Source organism: Rattus norvegicus, chromosome 7 (genome assembly GCF_021556685.1).
Source record: "Rattus norvegicus strain SHRSP/BbbUtx chromosome 7, alternate assembly SHRSP_T2T, whole genome shotgun sequence".
Classification (NCBI taxonomy): domain Eukaryota; kingdom Metazoa; phylum Chordata; class Mammalia; order Rodentia; family Muridae; genus Rattus; species Rattus norvegicus.
The window spans coordinates 142,885,001-142,904,639 of NC_141540.1; the positions used below are offsets into that span (position 1 = coordinate 142,885,001).

At 47.5% G+C, this 19,639-nt stretch overlaps 1 protein-coding gene across 15 annotated transcripts in view; it reads right to left on the bottom strand.

Annotated features, from left to right (window-relative positions):
• Window positions 1-10,027: 10,027 nt before the first annotated feature.
• Window positions 10,028-19,639, bottom strand: part of Csad (cysteine sulfinic acid decarboxylase) — a 28,907-nt gene continuing 19,295 nt past the window's right edge. For 8 of the 15 annotated variants that reach the window (XM_087558873.1, XM_087558874.1, XM_087558879.1 and 5 more), the window contains 7 exon segments: window positions 13,115-13,231; window positions 12,973-13,037; window positions 12,668-12,749; window positions 12,160-12,359; window positions 11,984-12,035; window positions 11,754-11,843; window positions 10,028-10,976 (listed from right to left, as the gene is read on the bottom strand). In XM_087558873.1, coding sequence (XP_087414999.1) covers window positions 10,803-10,976; window positions 11,754-11,843; window positions 11,984-12,035; window positions 12,160-12,359; window positions 12,668-12,749; window positions 12,973-13,037; window positions 13,115-13,231 — 780 coding nt within the window. In that variant the 3' untranslated portion in view covers window positions 10,028-10,802. 15 annotated transcript variants of the gene reach the window in all.

The window sequence follows — 19,639 nt, forward strand, 5'->3', positions numbered from 1 at the left end:
CTTTCTGCCAAGTGTACCTCAGGGATTAAACTCAGGTTGTCAGGCTCGGCAGCAAATGCTCCTCAGACCGGAGCAATCCTGTCACCCCTGGGTTGCTTTTCATTTCTTTTTGTGTTTGATAAAGATATTACTTCAACGTCAGGCCTGCATTGCCTCCTGGTTTCATGTTAGGTCCTTCTGTTTGTTTCTGGTCCTGAGGCTTATAGACTATAGAACTGGGTGCATGGAACACACACACACACACACACACACACACACACACACACACACACACACACAGAGAGAGAGAGAGAGAGAGAGAGAGAGAGAGACAGAGACAGAGACAGAGACAGAGACATACACAGAGAGACCAGATAGACAGACACACAGAGACAAGACAGACACACAGAGACAGACAGACACACAGAGAAAGACACACAGACATACAGAGAGAGAGAGACATACACAGAGAGACAAGACACAGACAGACACACAGAGACAGACAGACACACAGAGACAGACACACAGAGAAAGACAGACACACATACATACACATGCACACGCATGCACACACACAGACATACACACACACAGACACACAGACACAGACACACACGCACACACACACCCTAATCCTCCATCTCTTACATCCTTCTCTCCAGACCCTCTTCCCCATCATCACCACATTTCTGGAGTTACCCTGTGATCTGTCTACTTGGATGCTCATTGCCATTCAACATTGTGTGGTTCTGAGTCTACAAAAGGCCCTAATTTAGCATGAGATGCTGGCTGCAGTCGATCTCTTATTGCCTTTCCCATTATAGAGAACTGTTGCAGTAAATCTCCAACCCCAGTGAGCCCATGCAATGACTACACAACCCAGTTGTGTTTATAAGCTGCACGCCTAGACCGGGCAGACCTGCCACTGCACTGCTCTCTTCCCAGCTATGAGATTCCTTGCTACTTGCAGCTCCTCCAGGCCATGTGGTTCTACTCCTTCTTCCTCCTCCTCTTCCTCTGTCTCCTCGTCTGCCTCTCCTCCTTCCTCTCTTCCCTCCCTCTAAAACCTCCAGCCCCACCTTTCCCTTCCACTGCCCAATCACAGGCTCTAACCTTTACTTGACCAGTTAAAATGGGGAGAAGGTTCACATGAAATCACATGTGAGTACATGATCCACTCCTGGAGCCCCTCTTGAGGAAGCAGAATTAACATCAAAATGCAAACAGCAACAGGGCAGTCCACAACAGACCTACTCTGATACACGACTAGCGTATAGCTTTATGAACCATCTGAGAGGAAGGAACCTCGACTGAGAAAACCCTTCCATACGATCTGTCTGTAGGAAATCTACAGGGTATTCTCTTAACTAGTGATTGATATGGGAAGGCCAAGCTCACTCTGGGAAGTGCCAGCCTGAGCTTGTGGTCCTGGGTTCTATAACAAAGCAGGATGAACAAGCCATGTGGAACAAGCCAGTACGCGACTCCTACCTCCCTTCAGTGACAAAATAAACCTTTTCTTCCCCAATTTGTTTTGATCGTGGTGTTTACCTCAACCCTAGCAATGCTAATGCAGAAATGGAAGGAATGTGGTGGTCTGATTGAGAATGGCCCTCATAGGCTCACATTTGTCCCCAGCGGGTGGCTGGGTGGAACTGTTTGGGAAGAATTAGGGGGTGTGGACTTGTTGGAGGTGTTATTTGGGGATGTGCTTTGAGGCTTCAAAAGCCTATGTCATTCCGGTTGGTCTTCTCTCCCTGCCTCTTGGTTGTGGATCACGTGAGCTCTCAGCTACTGCTCTAGTACCGTGCCTACCTGATTGCCTCCACACTCCCCACCACGGTCATGGCTTTTACTGCCCCCTGAAACCATGAGCTGCAAATTAAACTCTTTTTTTTTCTTTTTTCTTTTTTTCGGAGCTGGGGACCGAACCCAGGGCCTTGCACTTGCTAGACGAGCGCTCTACCACTGAGCTAAATCCCCAACCCCCAAATTAAACTCTTTTATAAGTTGCCTTGGTCATAGCGTTTTATCACACAAGAGAAGAGTGACTAGGAAAATGAAAAAATCTTGAAAACGTCAAAGTCTTGAATGAAAAGTATTGAAAAATGTTGGTCCTTCCTATACCTTTTAAATATATGCAAAGTAGGCTAGGACCAGCATGATGGCTTAGCAGATAAAATCACCTGTCACGCCATCCTGATCACCTGAGTTTAATTCCCAGACTCAAGCAAAAGGAGAAGAGGGGCAAACCAGGAAACTGTTGTCTGGCCTCGCAGTCTGGTATCCATCCAGTGCACTCTCGGTGATTTTGTCGTATTTCACACGTCGCTGCTTTTACACTGGACAAGCAATGCTGCTGAGATACTCATCTCCTGTCTGCCAACACTGGTGCAGATCGCTCGTGTGCACCACATCTTACCGACATTTTCATCTGTAGTGGGCAGTTAGTGTGGACCTCAGAGGACTGGGGTTCTCGGTCGGATTTCCCAAGAGCTGGTCCTTAGTATGTTTAACTTAACAAACAACTGCTGGATGGTCTCCAGGTGGGAAGCTTGGGGTCTGAGCCTCTGTGACAGATCATGGGGCTGGGGCAGAGGATCAGTTTATAAAATGCTTGCCACGGAAGCATGAGGACCTGTGTTTGGAACCTTGGTGCCCACATAAATGCGGGGTGTGGCAGCCCACTTCTGTAACCTCTGGTCTGGGAAGTGGAGACAGGTGGACCCCTGTAGTTCACTGGCCAGCCAGTCTAGCTGAATCAAACTCTAGGCTCAGTGAAGGTAACTGGCTCACAAAAGCAAGGTGGGGTGAAATCAGGGCGAACACCCAGGTGTCTCTCCTGGCCCGCACACACCAGGCATGCATGCACCGGCCTAAACACGTACAAATACTACACCCAAAGTATACTTTAAAATGAATCATATATTGTCCTGGGTAGGTTTTTGCCAAGTGGACCTAGGCTAGGGTCATCTGGGAAGAGGGGAGTCGCTTCCAAGCCAGGCACGGTGGTGCACGTCTTGAATCCTAACACTTGGAATGTAGAATTATGAAGCTGTTGAGTTTGAGGCTCATCCTGTCTCCAAAATGAAAAAATTACAAACAAACAAAAAGACGCCTTAGTTAGATTAGAGCATAGGGAAACCTGTGAGGTTTTTTCTTTCTAATTTTTATGTGTATGGGTTTTGCTTGCATGTATGTATGTGTGCCATGTCTGGAGCCTGCAGCATTCAGAAGAAGTACCACATGCCCTGGAACTGGAGTTAGAGGTGGCTGTGAGAAACCATTTAGGTGCTAGGCACCGAATCTGGATGCTCTGCAGGAGCAACAAGTGCCCTTAACTGCCGGGTCTTCACTCCAGGCCCTCCTCTTCTCGACTCGTTACTGATGGAGGAGTGCCGTGACTGACTGTGTGCAGTCTTGTGGGAATATGTGTTCTTTGTTGACGAACTCTGCACAGCTCGAGGGACTTGACCCGACTGGGGGCAGGGAAGGAATGAAGGACGGACGGATGCACAGACACACAGACGCAGAGTTAGGAGTGGATGGTCTGGTTCTCTGACAGAAAGGCCACAGCAGCACCCTGGGAGCCCAGTGTATCAACTACATATGGGTGAACAGAGACAGGCTCACTACACACAGACAAACAAGGAAGTGGATTACTATACACCACTGAACAGGGAGGCAGAATCTCAATAGGAGCTGTTTCTGTAGGGAAGTCTTTGGCCTGCAACATCTTGGAGGAGAAAACTCTGTGGACATTCTCTACAGACAGTCAATGCTGGCACTTGGACCAGGGGAGGCTCTGCCATTCCCTCAGGGCTGAGGCCATCCATGCCCATGCCAATCAATTACATGTTTACTCACAGTGTCACTACCCACAACTCCTCGTGTCTCATTTACACCTCTGGGTATTGATGGGGTCATGTGACCTTACCTTTAATCCTTTGAGGAACTGCAGACTCTTTTCCAAAGCGGTTGTACCAACTTACATTCCCATGGGCAGAGCATGTGGCTTTGAATTCTCTACATTCTCGCAGAACTTAGTATCTTTTATGATAGCTGTGTCCTGAGTGTGATTTGCTATCCGGAGTGTGGCTGGTTGGTTTGTTTTTTATTTTGTTTTTTGATCCAGGGTTTCTCTGTGTAGCCTTGGCTGTCCTGAATTTGTTCTGTAAACCAGGTCAGCCTGGAACTCACAGAGACCCACCTGCCTCTGCCTCCCAAGGCTGTGTCCACCAGGGAAATATTTCCTTTACTTGTTGAACTGTTTTGTTTCTTTTTGTTTTGTGGCTCTGGGGTTGAACCTAGGGTCTTCTACATGCTTGACAAGTGGTGTATCAGAGCTACAGCCCAAGGCCTTGCTGAGACAGACCGTGGCTGACCTACAACTTATCAGGTAGTTCAGGCTGGCCCTAAACCCTGGTGATTCTTCTGCCTGTTTCCTGAGTGAGTGCTGGCACTGCAGATGCAAACCAGACCTAACTGTCTCACTATACTCTTGATTTGCTTTTCCTGATGACTAAGGAGGTTGGGAACCTTGAGGCTTGCTTAGAAGGCCCTGTTCATCATCTCTGGAGAAATGACTATTCAGACATCAGCCTTGTTTTCCAAATCAGGCTGTGTTGTCATTATTGAGTTTTAAGAGTTCTAAGCTGGGTACAGTAAGTAGCACACACCTGTGATTCCAGCACTTGGGAGAACCAGGAATTGAAAGTCATCTTTGGGTACAATAATTGTAAATTTGAGGTCAAACTGGGTTACCATAAGACCCTGTTTCAAGCTTGGAGATGGTGACACACACCTTTAATCCCAGCACTGGGGAGGCAGAGGCAGGCAGATCTCTGTGAATTCAAGTCCAGCCTGGTCTACAGCATGAGTTCCACAATAGCCAAGGTTACATAGACAAACCCTGTCTCCAAAACCAAACCAAACCAAAACAGCTGGGTGGTGGTGCACGCCCTTGATCCTAGCACTTGGGAGGCAGAGACAGGTGGATCTCTGAGCTTGAGGCCAACCTGGTCTACAGGATGGAGTTCTGAGAGTTTCAGGACAGCCAGGGCTACAAAGGGAAACCCTGTCTCAGAAAACATTTGTGCATTGTTGTGGTTTACTGAGCACATACTTTTCACGCTTGTTAATTTCCCTGTTATCCTTTTTGACATTCCTATAAATGTATGATAGTTTCATTTTAGATCATTGTTAATAGAACCATTACTCATCTTTGTTTATTGACGGGAGTGTTCGATACAGGGATCCTCACACAGTTGAGACTGGACTCAGCTCCTAATTAATAAAGCCAGGGATAGCTTTAAACTCCAATCTCCTGCCTGAGCCCCGCTATGCCAGGGTTACGAGCATTTCCCACCATAGCCCACTCTACACACGCTCATCTGTGCCCTGTGAGCTTGAGAACTTTCCAGTTGTTTTAGGCAGGCGCACTAGCACTGTGCTATGCCCCCAATGTGTGTGTGTGTGTGTGTGTGTGTGTGTGTGTGTGTGTGTGTGTGTGTGTGAAATCGAGAACTCCACATACACTAGAGAAGTGCTGGTTACTAGAGTCCAGTATGTCTAAGTTATTTTGGTGGAGTTTCTACACGTTATACATAAACAGAAATAGTTTTGATTTTTTTCCCTTTCGAATATATAATGACTTTTATTTCATTTCTTACCTAACTGCCCTGGCTAGAACCTTGAGCTCTGTGCTAAGCAGTGGGGGGTGGGGAGGTGGGGGGAAGAAGTAGGTATTATCTTGTTCCTAATCTTAAGGCAACACAGACTTGGAGAGAAAAAGACACAACCAGTTAGACACACACACACACACACACACACACATATTTGTGTGTGTATGAATATATATATATTTTATATATATGAATGAATGAACAGCTGTAAGAGGAAACATTATGAGAACTGACTCACAGTACGAAGGCAAAGCACGTCATACTATGCTATCTGTGACCTAAAAGACCAGGAAGTCCAGCTGTGTAATTCAATCTAGTTCAAGGGCATGGAACCTTTGGTGTGACTCCTGGCCTGAGCTCAAAGGCCAGGAACAGGAGATCCAGTGCAGAGAACAGGAGATGAGGATGCCCAAGATCAGGAAGTGTCCCTGAGGACTGGATGATATACACCCATATCAGAGGGTCAATTTCTTTCTTTCTTTACTTTTTTTAAAAATTTTTGTTTAACTTTATGTGAGCTGGTGCTTTGTCTGCATGTATGTCTATGGAGAGTGTAAGATCTTTATGTGCACTGGTGCTTTGTCTGCATGTGTGTCTATGGAAGAATGTAAGATCTTGCATGTATGTCTATGGAGAGTGTAAGATCTTTATGTGCACTGGTGCTTTGTCTGCATGTTATGTCTATGGAAAGTGTAAGATCTTGGAGTTACAGATAGTTGTAAGTTGATTTGTGGGTCCTGGGATTTGAAACCGGGTCCAGCCCTGAGAGTCAAAATTCTTTATTCAGTCTCCTGATTTAAATGCTAACTTTTTAGAAACACCATCAGAAATAGTACTTTACCAGCCATCTAGACATCTCTTAAGCCTTAGCAGGTTGTCACATAAAATTAACTATCCTGGGCTGGAGAGATGACTCAGCAGTTAAGAGCACTGACTGCTCTTCCAGAGGTCCTGAGTTCAACTCCCAGCAACTACATGGTGGTTCACTATCATCTGTAGTGGGATCTGATGCCCTCTTCTGGTGTGTCTGAAGACGGCAGAAGTATACTCACATATATAAAATAAATAAATGTTTTTTAAAAAATTAACTATCACAACAATAAACCTCTAACTACAATGAATAGGAAAAAGAGAGAAAATATAATCAGTATCAGAAATGAAGGTAGCAACACTATAGATCCTAAAGTAGCAATACTACAGATCCTACAGTAGTGAAACTATAGACCCTACAGTAGAGATACTATAGATCCTACAGTAGTGATACTACAGACTCTACAGTAGATACTACAGACCCTACAGTAGTGATACTACAGACCCTACAGTAGATACTACAGATCCTACAGTAGTGAAACTATAGACCCTACAGTAGAGATACTATAGATCCTACAGTAGTGATACTACAGACCCTACAGTAGTGATACTACAGATCCTACAGTAGTGATACTGCAGACCCTACAGTAGTGATACTACAGATCCTACAGTAGTGATACTGCAGACCCTACAGTAGTGATACTACAGACCCTACAGTAGTGATACTACAGATCCTACAGTAGCAACACTACAGACCCTACAGTAGCGATACTACAGACCCTATAGTAGTGATACTACAGACCCTACAGTCGCAATACTACAGACCCTAACAGGACTAAAGAAACAAGTCTATGTCAATAAGCCCCTCAGCCCAGTTGAAGTAGAAAGGATTAAGTTTTTAAATGTTATCTATTTATTTTACATAGGTGTCACAGTGTGGGAATGGGGTCTCTCCTTTCACCATGTGGGTCTTGTTGATTAAACTCAGGTCATCAGGCTTGACAGCAAGTGCCTTCAGCAGCTGAGCCATCTTATTGGCCTGACAAATTTATTTTTTATTTTGTTTTATTTTTGAGAGGCTCTCACTATTTGGGCTTGGCTGGCTTAGAGCTAGCTAGCTATGTAGAGTAGGCTGGCCAAGAACTCATAGAGCTCCACCTGCTTTTGCCTCTTGAGTACTGGAATTTAAAGGTACACGCAATTACACCCAGCTCCAACAAATTTCTTAAAACTAAACAAACAAAAACTACCAGTTACTAAAAATGAAACCATCTCAATAGCCTTTATCAATTAACTAGGTGGATTTTTTTTCTTTTGAGACAGGATCTTACCATGCACCCATTCTGGACCTGATCTCTATATAAACCAGCCTGGCCTTGAACTCAGAGACCCCCTTGTCTCTGCCTTCTGAGTGCTAAGGCATGAGTCATGACTAGATTTCAAAAAAAAAAAGTGCATTCATGTACAGATGCACGCATGCATTCATACATACATACATCTTTAAAATTATTTACTATGCATGTGTGTGTGTGTGTGTGTGTGTGTAACAGCTGTGCCACAGCATGCATGTAATTTACAATATGTATGTCTCTGTATGTAAGAACACTCACGCCACAGCATGCATGTAAAGTCAGTGAACAACCACCAGGAATCAGTTCCCTCCTCCAACTGTGTTGGCTCTGAGATTCCAGCTCGGCTTATTTCTCTTGGCAAGAACCACCTTTACCTGGGGAGCCATCCCAACAGCCCCAGGAGCAGACTATTCAGTATGTATTGTAAGAAAAGGCTGAAAACAGGCTATAAAGAACTATGTGTACGGGTGTAGTGGTGTAGGCTTTAGTCCTAGCACTCGTGAGGCACAGGCAGGTACATGACTGTGAGTTCGAGGCCAGCCTGGTCTACAAAGTGAGTTATAGGATGGCCAGGGCTGTACAAAGTGAGACCCTGTCTAAAAATCTTTTAAATTAAATAAACAAAGTAACTTAATGTGAGATCTACTTATGTTGGCGGTAGAGGGTATGGTTAAAATGTACTCTAGGAATACTGTCAAAATTGGGCCATCAGGCTAAATTCCTATACCACATGGAAATTTTTGGTCTAGAGCAATCTGTCACCATGCGCTATCTCAGCTCAGAGGCCGAGGAGGCTCTGCCACAGTCTCTGTCACTCTGAGGCATTCCGTGGCTGAGAGACGCACAGGAGAATGCAGCACGCCCTGGAAGCTGAGAATGGGATCATCTGAGGACAGAGCTGTGAACTTCACCTGCAGGAGTGGCAGGAGCCGCTACCGGGAGGCTGCACTGGAGAGCTCAACAGCCTGGTGTTTTCGGGATGCTGCAGGTCCTCAGGTGGAGCACGGATCTGGGCCGGGAAGCACAGCAGAAGCCTCAGCTGGCCTCCTGAGCAGTGGTAAAGGCAAGCACTTTATCACAGAAGCACACCTCAGCCCTTAAGTGCTTTGTGCAAAACACTGGCAATCCCAGCAGCACCACTGGAGGCTGAATTACACAAGTTGTTTCTCAAGACAGGGTCCTCATGTATCTAGGCGGACCCTGAAACGGTCCAGAGTTCTGGAATTACAGGTGTATGCCAGCACACACCCAGACTGTGGTGCAGTCCTGGAGCTCAAAACTAAGGTAGTGAGGACGAACACTACACAAACACTCCACCAGGTGGGCTACATCCCTAGTCCTATTTTGTTTTTTGTGGAGAATTTTTTTTCTTTTTTTTTTTTTTTTCGGAGCTGGGGACCAAACCCAGGGCCTTGTGCTTGCTAGGCAAGTGCTCTACCACTGAGCTAAATCCCCAACCCCTTGTGGAGAATTTGTTAAGGAATGGGATTTGCAGGGCTGGGCATAGCCGCATTCATCTGTAATGCTGTCAGGAGGATCAGGAGTTCGAGGCCAGCATAGGTTACGTGAGACCTTGCCTCAAGAAAACACAAAACAATAAACCTGAAATCTCAGGAGAGGTGAAGACAGGAGGGCCAGAAGTGCTATGTAGCTAGTTCAAAACACACACACACACACGCACGGATATGGTGGCTCACGCCTCCAATCACAGCATACTGAGGCAGGAGAATAGCTGATAGTGTGAGGCTAGCCTTGGCTACACGGTGCGTTAAGCTTCAGCTGCAGAGTGAGATAGCTTCAAAACACGAGGGAGGTAAGAAGATGGGGCTCTTCTCTCCAGATAAATCCTGGGCCTGTCTCCTTTCCTTTCTCCTTTCCACCAGGTCTCACCATGTAGCTCTGGCTGGCTGGAACGCACTATGTAGACGAGGCTGGCCTGGAACTCACAGAGGTTTATCTGCCTCTGTCTCTGTCTCTCAGTGCTGGGATTCAAGGTGCCGTGCCTGACTGCTTTGTTTCTGGTATCCCAAGGTGCTATTAGGTGTGACTGCCTTCACCCTGCGTTGTTCCTCTCCCACTAAGGTTCCGAGTGGAGACGATGTCTCTCTCTCATGATTGCCTCTTTAATGCGCTTCCTGTCTGCCTGCTTGCTTCAAGTTCTCCATTGTTGAGTTACAAATAAAACTTTAAAACATACCAGAATATAGTGACAAAGCTTTATTGTTGTATCTCAGAAGTAGGTGATGTGGTTACATAATAAAGTGGGGAAGCAGGGAAGGTCTGAGAGGCTGACTTAGGAACAGCCTGTTATCCTCTTCCAGGGAAAACTGCTGACCTTTGGCACAGTTCCACTCACCGCCTTTTCCTATGTATTTTTTTTTTTTTTAGTTTAACTCAGATACCATGATATATAAACTCATATCTAGCTTTCTTTTTTTTTTTTTTTTTGTGGTTCTTTTTTTCGGAGCTGGGGACCGAACCCAGGGCCTTGCGCTTCCTAGGCAAGGGCTCTACCACTGAGCTAAATCCCCAACCCCCATATCTAGCTTTCTTAATACATCGTACCATATCTCTCATATTAATAACAATTTTTTATAGACATAATCTTAATGAAAAATATTTCTTTCTTTTCCTTTCTTTCTTCCTTCCTTTCTTTTTTTTTTGAGACAGGTTTTTTTTCTGTGTAGGCCAGCTCTGTAGACCAGGCTGGCCTCAAACTCAAGAGATCTGCTTGTGTCTGCCTCTGCCTCCCCAGTGCTGGTATTAACGGTGTGTACCACTATGACCGACTTAAAAGAAGCACATTTCGTAAGAACAGACTGTAGTGTGCTTAGACACCGTCCTGGCAGCCAATACTTAGCTAGGAGAGTTAGTGTGTGGGGGCTCACACAGTCAAGGCCACTGTTTCCTAGAAAGGTCGCTTTTGGGAACCCAGGAGCTTATGCAGAGCTTGGGTGGGGCAGAGAGAGGAAGCAGCTCACAGGTCCTGGCCCAGACGCTCCAGCTCGCCCAGAAGGAAGTCTATATCGGCCTGGACCAGTATGGGGTTGGCCACCACCATTCGGAAGAAGTTGGCCCGGGTCCCATGGGGCTGGTAGCCGATCATCATGGTTCCCTTCTTCACCATGCGCTCCTTGAGCACAGGGGCCACCTGTGGGGAGCAGCAGGGAGCTGAAGCAGCTGCCCAGCTCCCTGGGCCACCTGGCTCCAGAAGCTGCCATCCCCACACCCTGCCACCTCTGTGGCACACTCTCTGCTCACACCACCTTTCCCACCACATGCAGCCTGAGTGGCCTTCTCCATGTAAAACCTGCTTTCTTCCACCCTCTCCTCTCTCCAGGAGCTGGGAACACTGAACCAGACTCGTCTCTGATTTTCAACACTGCTCCTCCTCAGTCCCAAGCCTTCATCCCCAATACCTTCTTAGTTCCTGACATGTTTCTGACCTGCACCATGTGATCTAGAGGTAACTCACCAAGCCGCCTTGAACACAATGTACACAGGGAACACCTCTTGTGCAGTACCAGCCCCGGAGGGCAGGGCACTGCTGTTCCTTCAGGTTACTGAGGCAGCCAGCACTAACCCATTCTTAGGAATAAGGACATAACACATCCCTGCCTCTGAAAGCACACCTGGGACGATCAGCTATTCCTGGTCTCGTTTTGGCCTTAGTTCCAGCACAGACATCTGTGTGGTGCATGCTGGTGACTTCTTCTGGTAACCCCCTCTGTCTCCTTACTTTCCAGAAAAATATTTTTCTCCCTACCTGTACCCCATGAAAAGTGAGAGTAAGGAGGTGCTTGTTCTCCTGCGCCCGCCATCTCGAGAGGCAGGCATATGCAATACGAGGCACAGCCAGCAGAGGGCGGAAACATACCTGCTGCTTAGCTCCTGGAAGTGGGTTACCAAAGGGCAAAGACTAGACTACCTGAGACAGCCTCTGGCTGTAATCTGGGCTCTCCTTCTTCCCCCGCAGGCTGGGAGGCACAAACCAGAAGCACACGTTGACGAACTCGGGCTGAGGGGAGGGATGAGGGAGGCATAAGTTGGGGAAGGGAGGGGTTGTTTCCCTGTCTTTGCTCCTGGTCCTTTATGAGGCTTCACATATAGAGCAAGGTGGGCGGTGGGAGAGGCATTCAAAGGAGCCAGGAGTCCTACCTCCATGACCAACTCAAATCCTTCCCGCTTTTTTATCTCCTCCACCAAGTACCTGGGGGAAAGGGTAAGAAACACATGGAGGGAAGGCAGAGGCAAGGAGACAGGGGAGACCGACAGAGGCCCCAGGAAGTCCGTGGAGAGCGGAAGAGAACGCAATGTGGGTCCTCCATGCCTACCGAGTGAGAGCAAAGGCCTGGTCGATGCGCCACTCCAGCCCTTGCCCACCCTGCGCCTTCCACATGAGCCACAGCTTCAGACAGTCCACGCGGCGGCCACACTGCACCACCTTGTCTCCGGTGTCCAGAGCCACGTTGTAGAACTTGTCTTGCTGGAAGAGGTAGCTGGCCTGGGACCCGTGGCAGCGCTTGAGCAGGTTCTGTGGGGAGGGAGCTGTCAGCAGGCCGTCTGGGGTGCTACTGGGCCACAACTTAGCCACCTTTCTTCTCCCTGGAGTTAGGCAGCCTGAGACAGCGGCCAGCCAACCCAGACCTCTCTCTGGGCCGCCACCAACACCAAAGCTCTTTCCAAGTCCTGCCCAGGATCCCTCCGACCGTAAGTACAAGAGAAATGCTTTCTGTCCCATGAAAACAATCCGCTGGGCACATGGAGCTCAACACAGGGTTAGGATGGTCAGAGAGATCTCTGTGGTGAGAAGACAAGCTAGGGTCTAGAGAAAGGACCTACCGAGGTGTCCCGGAGAAGAAGAGCAGAGCACTGCAGCCCCGCGGCGAGAAGCTTGTGAGGGTTCCAGGCCACGGAGTCAGCCCTGCGTAAGACAAGGCAAAGCTGGGTCAGTGGCTCCCCCAACAAAAAGTAAAGGTAAGGGGCTACCCTTCCCCTGCAGCCAGGACGAATTCCCGTACCTACCCTCCCTCTAATCCGAAGTCAGTCATCTCTCCAGTTCCCACCCTCCCCAGACCCCCTAGTTCATGGCTATCGTGAGAACCAAGGATTTGAAGGGAGGGATTTGGGAAGGAGGCTTTATGCACCTCTGGATCCCATCCAGGAGATGCCTGTGTGTCCGGGACAGCAGGACGCTCCCACCCCAGGCGGCCTGTGGAGCAGGAGGAACAGCGTGGGTCTTGGCCTCAGTGTAGCCCACCCTACCCCCTTGACCCAAGTCTCACTCACATCCACGTGTAACCACAGCCCGTGACGCTGGCAAACATCGGCAATTGCATCCAGGGGGTCAAAGGCCCCTAGCACGGTGGTACCAGAGGTGGCACTGACCAGAAATGGCACCGAGCCCTGTGGCCAAAAGGCAGAGAAAAAAAGAAGCTGGTCATTGTTAAAGTTGGTCAGAGGCTGGTGCTAGGCCCTAAGTTCTCTGCACGCCTTTTCCAACACTGAGTTTGGCCTCTCCTGAAGTCTGCAGGAAGGGACACTGTATCTCGGCAGAACCTAGGTTCACCTATTTCCTATTCACCTATTTCCACAGTTTGTGCTCTTTTGGAAACTTTTAATGTTGGGGAGACAGATCCATCAGTGAAGTGACTAGCTTGCAGATATATGATGGACCTAAGTTCAATCCCTAGAATCTACGTTCCAAAATAAAAAAAGCTGAGGCGTGGTGACATATGCCTGTAAACACAGCTCTACAGAGCCAGGGATAGGCTGGCCAGCAGCCTAGTCTAGCAGGTGAGCTCCAGGCCAGTAAAAGACGACCTCAGAAAGCAAGGTGGATGTCTTTTGGGAGCAACACCAGGGGTTGATATCAGGGTTCCACATGCACACCACAACATACACATGAATACACACACCTACAAACAGAAGCATTGGAATGTCCTTTCTCCCTCCCTCCCCCCGGGAGCTGGGGACCGAACCCAGGGCCATGCGCACCAAGTGCTCTACCACTGAGTTAAACCCCAACCTCAACATGAACTGTCTTACTGAAGGGCCAACCACTACTGAAAAGCCCCAATACTATAAAAGTCCATACTAACATCGAATTAGTAATTAAAAAAAAAATTAAACTACTACAGAGAAAAGCCCAAGCCCAGACAGCCTCACTAATGAATTCTCTCAAACATTTACAAAGATAAACACTGCTGGGTGGAGAGGTGGCTTAGCCGCTGAGAGTACCCGATGCTCTTCCAGACATAAAACAAATTTAAAATAAATCTTCTAACAATAAAAGCATCGTCTGCTCTTCCACAGGACCCAGGTTCAAGCTCCCATATGACAGCTCGTAACTATGTGTAAATCCAGCCTCAGGGGACTCAATACCCTCTTCTGGCTTTCTTGGGCGCCAGACACACACACTGACACACAGATACATACAGGCAAATCACACACGCATATAAAAATAAAATTAAAAGCAACAGACAATACTAGCTCCCAAGTATTTCTCCCCCCTAAACAGGATACAGAAGACCAAGTAGAGCTGGAGACAGAGAGCTCAGTGTGAGAGCGCATGCCCAGCACACCTGGGGCCGAATCTCCCACACCAAACAAACAAAATGCAAACAGTAACAACTAAATTAATTCATCAACCGTGTATACACAATGAAACATGAGCACAAACATGACACCAAGATGCAGGCATGACAGTGCACACACACATAATCCCAGCACTTGGAAAGCAGAAGCAGGCAGTTCTTCGTGAGCTCAAGGCAAGCCTGGTCTACATTGACAGCTCCAGGACAGCCACATAGTGAGACCTGTCTCAAAAAAGGAAAAAAAAAAAAAAAACTAAGAAAATAATCAATCTCCTGTAGCAGGGCCTGGCGGTGCTGGCCTATAATCTCAGCTGTTCAAGCAGCTGAGGGAGACCAACAAGTATAAAACCAGTCAAGGACACAGAGAGAAACCCTGTCTCAAAGAACATCAATCAGTCGATCAATTAATTAGCTAATTAATTAAAATCCCAAAGAGAGCTATGGAAAGGTCAGTGACGGAGCACTTGCTTGAAAAGCCCACCACTCCACATACTCACAGACACAAAGCTACAGGAAGCCAAAGGGCTGGCAGGTGTGGCACCACACTTCGTTCAATTATGCTGTGCAGTGCTGTACACCTTTACTCTCAGCACTTGAGAGGCAGAGGCAGGTGGTTATCTTTGAGTTCAAGGCCAGCCTGATGTAAATCCAGGCTATCGAGGGCTACATAGTTAGACCCTGTCTCACAAAATAAAAAATTAAAAAAAAAAATGATGTGTCCCCAGCTCCAAAAAAAAAGATGTAAATTATGAAGACCTGGGCAGATGACTCAGCAGTTACACGCATTTGCTACTTCCAAAGACCTGTTGTTAACCCTAGTGCCCACACCAGATGATGTAACTCTAGTTCCAGGGGATCCAGCACCCCCTTCTGGTCTCCATGGGCACTGCGCTCATTTTCACACCCACACACAGTCACACATAAACAAAAATAAAATTAAAAATAATAAAATTAAAAATTTTAAATAATTAAAAGTATAAAACACTTAAACTTTGTGCTCTTGGGTTAGGTAAGCTATGATATCCAAACACAGGGAACAAGGCAGGGGGAGGCGGCAGCAGGATGCCCTGGTAAAAGTGTTTGCCTTCATATCTGACCATTTGTATTTGACTCCTGAGCCCTTCACATGGCGAAAGGAGAGAACTAACTCTCAAAAGTTGTCCTCTGACCTCCACACGCATACTAGGGCACATATGTACTCAAGAGGCTGAGGCAGGAGGATCACTCTGAGCTTGAGGTCAAGTTGGGCTACACAGCAAGACCCTGACTCAAAATAAATAAAATTAAAAAATGGAATTATCAGTAATTCCCCTTCTGGGCATGAATCCTTAAAACTAAAGCAGTTGCCACCGTCTGGGTCTGGTTTAGTGACTCCTGGGGTTTGCATGTTGAAATTCAATCCCCACTATAAAGTACTGAGAAAGTAGAAATTTAATCCAACAGTGATGCTGGGGTAGGGCTTAGTGTAGGTCACAGGCTGAGCCCTTATGGTTGGCTACTGGTAGATGGATTCTGAGAGGGAGGAGGAGACACGATCCCGGTCCCTGTCTCTTGTCATGTGATGCCCTGTACTGACGTGGTGTTCTGCCAGTAAGAAAGGCATCACCAGATTTAAGCCTTGAACCTTGGACCACAACAGTGAGCCAAAACAAACCTCTTTTCTTCATCACGTTACCAAGCCTCAGGCATTTCAGTGCACTAGCTGAAAGTAGGTGAATCACACGAAGAGGCAGTTGTCTGGCTAGCACTGTTCACAATGGCTGAACTACAGGAGCAACCCAATGCCTACCATAGATGAACGGCCGATCAAAATGACAAATACATACAATGGAGATTAAGTCACAACACAACCCAATGCCTACCATAGATGAACGGCCGATCAAAATGACAAATACATACAATGGAGATTAAGTCACAACACAACCCAATGCCTACCATAGATGAACGGCTGATCAAAATGACAAATACATACAATTGAAATTAAGTCACAACACAAACTTCCAGACACTTGCAAACAAGTCCTCTGGATTGCTCTCAACAAGTGTAGTAATGAATGGCCCATGGCCTGAAACAAATGGGAAACCAAGCTGCCCTCTTCTCATGTCCCCATGACTGACGAGTGGAGCAATACGGGGCAGCCCAAGCCCCAGGAAAGTCCACCTGGATGGGGAGGGCTGTGAGGGTGTGCGAGGGGGTGCAAGTGGGGTGGGCTGGGCTGTGGGGGTGGCTGTGTGTGAGTGTGTGTGTGTACATGCATGAGAGAGAGAGTGAGTATGAGTGTGTGTGTGTGTGTGTGGTGTCTGTGTGTGTGTGTGTGTGTGTGTGGTGTGTGTGCTGGGAATGTAGCTCAGTTAGCAGGGTGCCTGCCCAGAACTCACAAAGCCATGTGTTAATCACCAACACAACTTGAACCCGGTGGTAGTGCACACTCATTACCTCTGCACTCAGAAGGCAGAAGCAGGAAGGTCAGGACTGATAGTTGTCCTTGGCTACACAGAGGGTTCAAAGCCCACCTGAGCTACAGGAGACCCTGCCTCCAAAAAAAAAAAAAAGAAAAGAAAAAAGAAAAGAAAGAAAATCAATACCAAGTGTTGGTGAGCATGCAGACAATTTGGAACATCCCTTGCTGCTGGGATTGTAAAATGGCACAGCTACTTTAGAAAACCTCTAGCCCTAGCTGGGAACTGAACGCTGATGGCTCCTGAGGTGAGTCAGTTTTCTTTAGGGTTTGGCACTCGGGACCACACTGTAATAGGCAGCATACACTGCTATCAGTAGGCTACTATATGGTGGTGGTGTTGGTGGTGGTGATGGTGGTAGTGGTGGTGATAGTGATGGTGGTGGTGGTGATGGTGGTGGTTGTGATGGTGGTGGTGGTGGTGAAGGTGGTGGTGGTGATGGTGGTGGTGATGATGGTGATGGTGGTGGTGGTGATGGTATTGGTGGTGGTGATGGTGGTAGTGGTGGTGGTGATGATGGTGATGGTATTGGTGGTGGTGATGATGGTGTTGGTGTTAGTGATGATGTTGGTGGTGATGGTGGTGACGGTGATGGTGGTGATGATGGTGGTGGTGGTGATGTTGGTGATGTTGGTGGTGGTGGTGATGGTGGTGGTGGTGATGGTGGTGGTGGTGATGGTGGTGGTGGTGATGGTGGTGGTGGTGATGGTGGTGGTGGTGATGTTGGTGATGTTGGTGGTGGTGGTGATGTTGGTGGTGGTGGTGATGGTGGTGATGGTGATGGTGGTGATGGTGATGGTGGTGATGTTGATGGTGTTAGTGATGATGTTGATGGTGATGGTGATGGTGGTGATGGTGATGGTGGTGGTGATGGTGGTGATGATGGTGGTGGTGGTGATGTTGGTGATGTTGGTGATGTTGGTGGTGGTGGTGGTGGTGATGATGGTGGTGGTCATGGTGGTGGTAGTGGTGGTAATGGTTGTGAGGACAGTGTTGATGGTGTTGATGGTGTTGATGGTGATAATGGTGATGGTTATGATGGTGATGGTGGAGGTGATGGTGATGGTGGTGATAGTGGTGATGATGATAATGATGGTGGTAGAAGAGGACATAGGTTATCGATGATGTCCTTCTGGAGGACTAGTTCAATGCCCAGCACCCAAAAGGCAGCTCGCAACTGTCTGTAGCTCCAGTTTCAAGGGATATGAACACTGCATGCAATGCACACAATACTCCAGACATGCATGCAGGCAAAACACCCATTACATAAAATAAAATTTAACTAATCAGTTGGCTATAAAAATAGATCTTTGGAAAAGAGAGATGGCTGGCAGTTAGAAGCACCAGCCGCTCTCCCAGAGAACAGAGGTTTAGTTCCTGGTACCCACACGGCAGCTAACATCCATGTGTGACTATAGTTCCAGGCAACATGATGCCGTCTTCTGGCCTCTGTGGACACTGTGACCTCAAACAGATCACAGACACACATGCAGGCAAGACACCCATAAACGTAAAAACAATGAAATGTTTTTTAAAATATATACACACATTATTCTAAATAGCAAGAATAGGCCGTTCATCCTGCACAGTGACTTGAAATTCATATTGCGTGTGCAGTGAAGGTTTTCTCATGTTACATTTGTTACACTGTACCCTAGAGGTGGTGATGATACCGATGAAGGTGACAGACATTTGGCGTGATGGCCCACATCTGTGATCACAGCACCAAGAGCGCTAAGCCAAGGTGATCAAGTCTAGGCCAACACGAGCTACACCCTGAGTTCAAAGCCAATCCATGATGCTCAGCAAGAACTTGTCTCACAGAAAAGTAACAGCAGCAGCAGACGGCAGCTGACATCAGGGCACCACACCCAAAGCCACTCTAGTGCTTTACACACTGACTACCTAGTCCTTACACACTGACTACCTAGTCCTTACACACTGACTACCTAGTCCTTACACACTGACTACCTAGTCCTTACACACTGACTACCTAGTCCTTACACACTGACTACCTAGTCCTTACACACTGACTACCTAGTCCTTACACACTGACTACCTAGTCCTTATACACTGACTGACTACCTAGTCCTTATACACTGACTACCTAGTCCTTACACACTGACTGACTACCTAGTCCTTACACACTGACTACCTAGTCCTTACACACTGACTACCTAATCCTTACACACTGACTACCTAGTCCTTACAACCACCTTATGCAGTGACTTCTGCAGTACATCCCTTTCACAGACGAAGAAACTGACTGGAGATATCACCGTTTATCTTATCTACCAGCTGGTGGTATATTTTTCATTTCATGCTTTGTTCCAGGAAACATCCTCATGCACAGAACTCTAAGAGCCTGTGATAATTAACAATTATCTGAGTGGAAGAACTGTGAATCAGCAGACAATTTTATTTAAAAGTTGCCGTGCACAAAGCCTGTCCCACTTGGAAGCGAGGGGTAAAGCCCACATCCTCCCTAGGCCTCCCTGCTCACCACGCCTGCATATCCTCCTCAGTGGCTCCCTGTACTGACCGCAGCCCCAGAAACCTTCCTCACTGTGTCTGCTTCAGGAACCTACCCCCCACCCCACTCCCACCTCACCTCCACCCCCAAGGTTGCTTGGGAAATCCAGAGCCTAACCCACAGCATCTCTGCACACTAACAGGGTGGAAATAAAGGAGAGGCGAGAGGAGGATCTCCAGTGAAGAGCCAAGACACCTTTCCTGAGGGGACAGAAGGGCCCTCACTC